The sequence below is a fragment of the Elephantulus edwardii genome, unplaced genomic scaffold (genome assembly GCF_000299155.1).
Source record: "Elephantulus edwardii isolate Elephantulus edwardi_28Jun2011 unplaced genomic scaffold, EleEdw1.0 scaffold00121, whole genome shotgun sequence".
Taxonomy (NCBI): Eukaryota; Metazoa; Chordata; class Mammalia; order Macroscelidea; family Macroscelididae; genus Elephantulus; species Elephantulus edwardii.
In genome coordinates, this window is record NW_006399871.1 from 9,943,098 (window position 1) to 9,948,778 (window position 5,681).

The following is a 5,681-nucleotide window of genomic DNA, read 5'->3' on the forward strand; positions in this document are numbered from 1 at the left end:
GCACATAACAAGAACAACCACCACCACCCCCCATGAATTCCTATGCCTGGATAGTGACTTCATAAACAGTAAGGTGTATTTGTGGAAGCAGGAGTGTCATCCACTTCCTAAACAACTTGCCTCTGGAAACTCTATGAACTTTGATAAATGTTGATAGTTGTAGAGGGGCTTCGGGTCTTTTGTTCATAGGGTCACTATGAGTCGTGCTCGACTCAAAGGCAATCAACCAGAAGAAGAAGGTGTATTTATTCCAACTCAGCAAAGACGAAGCAACTGAACCTCCAACTTCAGAGATGAACAGAATCATCATGGGTATTAGTTAATTCATTAGATCAATTTAAGGTTTCAAATAAAAGATACCGAGAACAAAAGTGTTTTACTTTCTGAAATAGAAACTTCTTTAAAAATTAAGCTCTTCTAATAAAATTTTAATTTGTTTAAAAGTAAAATGAATTTTGAATGAACAAAGATCACTAACTCATTTTATGAAATGTGCTGTGTTCTTCCTACTTTTAAAAAAAGGTTATTTTTTCTTTTTTTTCATTTTAATGAACGTTTACAGAGATTTTGGATTTCTATACATTCATTGTTGCATTTTTCTCTGTCCACCCCTCCTCCCCAGTTCACTCTTTTCTTTGAAAAGTAATGGAAAAATTCCTTCATTGGTATAGAATCCCCCCCGCCCTGAGTACACTCCACTATGCAAACTTCACGCTGGACTCTTGTCATAACCATAATGCCCTATCATATATAGCTTTTAAACAATTCTCTCCGTCATCTGTTTCAATGCAGTCTACTAATTTATCCAATTTTTCTCAGTCTCACTCCAACCCTGATGTCAGTCCCATTCTACAATAGTGGCACCATGCAGCACCTGTCCTTTTGTGACAACCGCCTAGGACAGAGTTTATTTCTAATTTTGAGAGCCGCTCTGTTTTCCCAGGGGAGGGTTCTCCCACACTCCGGGGCCAGCTCTTCTTTATGTCCAGAGGTCAAACCTGGCTCCTTAGGGGACTAGGGGTAAGGATCTGCACTGCCAACCCCAAGGCACGCAGTTTGAATCCACCAGCTGCTTTGTGAGAGAGATGAGAAATCACCTCCTGTGCCATTTACAGCTTCTGAAACCCGCTGGAGGGTCAGTTCTTGGTCAGTTCAACTCAACAGGACACCACAACCATGACCGATGCAGGAGGGAGTGAAGGGAAGGGTGGAAGCTTGCCCCCAGAGGTGGCAGAGTGGCCAGGCCAGTGAGTGTACTGATGCCATTATGGCCAACAGAAGCAGGGCTCCAAGTCCAGTTCTTTCTCCTTAACACAGGCAAAGAGGGGAGGTGTTTGGACATTTCTAACTAGGGCTGCTGTGACAATTAAGCACCTCAGCTGGGCACTAGACAGGAAGTTCTCTGTCCTTCCTCACCCACTTCTCCTTCTCCCTTCCCTTCCTTCCCTGAACCCTGGCATCGTTATGTGGACTGTCAACTCAGCAAACACTAACAATGAATGGCTAGTCATAATAACGGGAAGCAATCTCATCAGATCTAACCCCTGCGACCCTGCAGACCAAGCCCATGAGCGTCCCAGCAAACCTCTGGAGAAAGCATCCAGATGATAACAAGCTTCTAGCCAGCACATCTTAAACAAGAAATCTGAAAGGCTGTGTCTATCTCATCAATGTTTTAGAGGCTCAATTTGAACACCAGAGTACCATATAATTAACAGCGTCTTTAAAAACGACTTTGTGAATGTGCCTGGCAATCCTACAGTATAAACTATCACTCTGGCGTAAGTCTGAAGGGCTTGGCAGTGACGTCTTCTACTGCATGAGAGACAGGGCAGCAGAAGACAAGGAGTCCTAATGTGAGAAATCTCAAGTCCAGACCAGACTCCCCGAATAATGATAATTGGAAATGAAGAGTAAGAAGCGGGGAAAACAGAATGTGTGGTTAAGTGTCTCCATGAACAGCAATTTCCTTAATCATGAGACCTGGATGAAATGTTTCCCAGCTCCCACTACTGAACATTTTGATAAAATATTCCACACAAGGATCTTCATCAAAAGGGGAGAACTGTGGAACAGAATTTCAACTTTTCAGACATTCTAGACACTCTGGAGCCAAGGGAGCTGAGTGGGCACTGAAACTATTGTCCTTGTATACTCTTTAAGCTTTACCAAAAATATCCCAAGATGTCCATTACATCAAACAATAATTGGACTTAACTACTAAAAAAAAAATCTTCCTTGAGAGTAAGGCTTTTTAAAAAACTCTTTATATGGGATCAAATTGACCAATGCAACTTGAAAGATTAAGTATTAACTTTAGGAAGCAGCATCCCTGGTACAGACAGAAATCAAAGTAGTGTTAGTGTCTACCTCTTAAGAGTGTCTACCTTTGAGCAGTGGGGACTGCCTGGAAGCAGGGAAAATTTGGGGGTAACAGAAATATTCTATCTTGATAGAAGTGATAGCACAGTGTACACATTTGTCAAAATTAAACTGAAAACAAGGTACATGCATTTAAACTTGTATAAATTTTACATTAAAATAAAAACATAATTATAAAAATACAAGAATGATGGTCAATTTGAGTTGTTGATGTAGTTGTTATGTCCCGTTGAGTTGTTTTTAACTCATAGCAACTCTACACACAATAGGTGTGAGCCCTGCTGTACCGTGAGCCAATCTCACTGTCTCTGACACACTCACTCTCAATATCCCAGAGATTTTTGTCAATCTTTCTCATCCAGTGTCTTCCTCTCCTGTGCTGTCCCTCGACCCTTCCAAGCATGATATCCTTCCCCAAAGACTGGCCCCTCCCGGCTATCTGCCCAAAGTGTGTGAGACAGAGTACTCTATGGAAAACGGAAAATCAAGCCTAATTGTTCACTCTCAGGCTGGCTCATGAAGAATGACTTCACTCTGGACTTGGAGAGAGAGAAAGTAGTTACTAAAGGCTCACATTTGTCTGTGTGACAAGTGACATGATACGTCTACAAGACCATCCGCTGAATCCACTTCTTAGGGCCGCCATAGCAAAGTTCCACCAACTGAGTGGCCTAAAACAACAGAAGCGTATTCCACAATTCTGGAAGTCTGAAACCAAGGCTTTAGTGGGGGCGTGCACTCTCTGATGTTTCTAGGAAAGAAAGTGTTCCACGATTTCTCTCAGGTTCTGGTTCTGACAGCAATTACTGACGTCCTTTGGTTTGAAATTACTTCACTCCAGTCTCTGCCTCCACCATCACGTGACACAGCCCTTTTTACTTACGTCTCTGCACTGCTTCTCTTCTTACAAGGACTCTCAACTCTTGGGTTAGTGTCCCCCCGACTGGGACCTATAGAGTTCTATCTACACTAACTCTATTTTCAAATAAGGTCACATCTACAACCAGCATGGATTAGAATGACAACGAGTCAGTCCCAACCTGAACGAAGGGAATGACTGAGTTTTTGAGTTTGAATGATGTACTCTAGAGATCTTTCAGGGTAGGAAATGAAAACTGCTAGAGCTCAGACACATCTTCTTGGCATAAATTCAAAGTTAACTCCTTTATGCTACGTGGGGGTTCAGAAGATAATCATAGGGGAGGGCAGCCGCAGAAAGCAGCAGTTAGAGAGGAAATGTCTCTGCGAAGCAGTCCCTACAACAAGGAAAAGGAAACACAGCTTTGAAAAGACTTAAGCCGGTCTACACGGCCAAGAGGGCTTGGAAATCCCAATGGAAATCCCAATGAGCCGTGTGATGCCATGCAGATTCACACCCTCTCTACTGGGTACTGTCCCTGTAAAATGAGGACCTTCTTCACAGGGAAGGTCCAGGAAGCGTCAGGAGGAAGAGTGACCCCAGGCAAATCACGGAGATTATTTTACACCTTTTCATTCTCTTTCCATGAATTCGTATTAATGGCCTGGTTCTGCTAAATTCTTCAGCTGCTCTCTCTCTCTCCTTCTCTCTCTCTCTCTCTGTCTCTGTCTCTCTCTCCTTCTCTCTCCCTCTCCCTGCGCCCTTCCTCCCTCTCTCCCTCCCTCCCCCCCTTTCTCTCTCTCTCTTCCCCTTACCCTGACATATCCTGGGGGACATTTAATTCACACTTCAACCACCTATTTACTTACTATACTTTATGTCAGCACTAAGAACCGATCGTTATAAACACTAGGTAACCTCTTTGCCTGAGACTTGCCACAGGACGCATATAAATAGAGAACAGCCAGTAAGGAAAGAAAGAAAAAGTTAATCCCACTGGGAACTAGAAATGCTTTCTATAGCACAGCTTCCTGGACTATCCTTTCATGTTCCCTAACCTCAAGCAAGACGGAAGAGCAAGGAAGATGCTGAATTACTGTTGTCTTGTTCAAGTGGTGGTATTCTAACCTCGCTGCATATACCAGGAAATAATGGACTTGCCTGAAATTGCCCGGAGTCACTCCTTTTCCAGGCACCTGCTGTAGCGTAACAACTGTGGCAAGGAATCAGGGTGAAAAGGATCATGTGTTCATAGGGGAAAAAAACCAACCCAACAACAACACAACCCCAGGACCACAGGAGGTGATACAGCCAAAAGGCATTCCCGTTTAGCAAATGAGGGCATCAAACAGCATTCATTTCAGTTCTTACTTTCTCTAACATACACAGTACAGGTTATGTATTAAACCCATACCTAGGCTGAAAGGATTATATGATTAGACATTGTATGTATGACAATCATCTGTAACAAGAGATGCATTGCAGAGTGCACTAGGGAAGGGAGAGGGAAGAAAATATGCCACAAGGAATAAATGTAAACTCAACCTTCTTGTAAACTTTCCTTAAAATCACAATTTAAAAAAACAAACCACAATTTAAACCCCCACCAAAAAAACCCCCAAAATCAAAAAACCTATGCCTAGAACATGGTAACTAATGACAGCTTAGAAGGTGAGCAGCCCAAACCTCAACAGAAAGCATCAACAGTCACACATCCAGGTTGACAGAAAGCTGTTCTGAAAAGGACAGGACATTCACCTCTCCTGCCCAAGGATGTGCTTGCACACATAAAGACATCCTAGCCCACGGTCAAGCAGCAGGGCACAGGCTCAGGAAGCCAGTTCCTCTCGTCCACACATGGTCCACGTGTGCCTGCCCTGGACGCCGGGGACCCTCACCTGAGTCGTTCTTCCTCTTTCTTGCGAAGATTGAAGTCCCGCTGAACCACCTGGAGAACATGCTCCGTTTCATCGTCAGTCAAGCCGGACAGGTCCAGCTTCCTCCCCATGATGGGACGTAACCACGGGTGGGCAAATTATCCTGAGGAAACAAAGACCACACGTCAACCACGAGATAAAAGGATCTGTACAAAATAACCCCCGTGTCACTAAAACGATCAGACACACGTGATGTGTTTATAGGGAGCTCTGGGGGCGTCGTCTGTAGTGAAGAGGGCTGCCAACCCACCGGCTGTACTCCGCTGCTGGTTCAAATCCGCCAGGTACTTTGAGGGAGGAGGATGAGAAGTTTCCTCCTGTGCAACTTAGCGCCTCAGAAGCTCACTGGAAGATCAGCTATGAGCTGTGACAGACTTGACAGCAGTGAGTTTGAGTTCTCTGAGTATATATTCGCAGAGGACAGAGTATTACAGTGGGCTAAGGGCTGAGCCGTCAGCTGAAGGATAAGCAGTCTGAACCTGGCAGCAAATGGAGAAAGATGC

At 44.1% G+C, this 5,681-nt stretch overlaps 1 protein-coding gene across 1 annotated transcript in view; it reads right to left on the bottom strand.

Annotated features, from left to right (window-relative positions):
* The window catches only part of MYRIP (myosin VIIA and Rab interacting protein), a 295,832-nt gene extending 290,583 nt beyond the window's left edge, over nucleotides 1–5,249 (bottom strand). Inside the window, exon 1 of the mRNA XM_006893071.1 lies at nucleotides 5,140–5,249. Coding sequence (XP_006893133.1) covers nucleotides 5,140–5,249 — 110 coding nt within the window. The remainder of the gene's footprint in view (nucleotides 1–5,139) is intronic.
* Nucleotides 5,250–5,681: the final 432 nt, after the last annotated feature.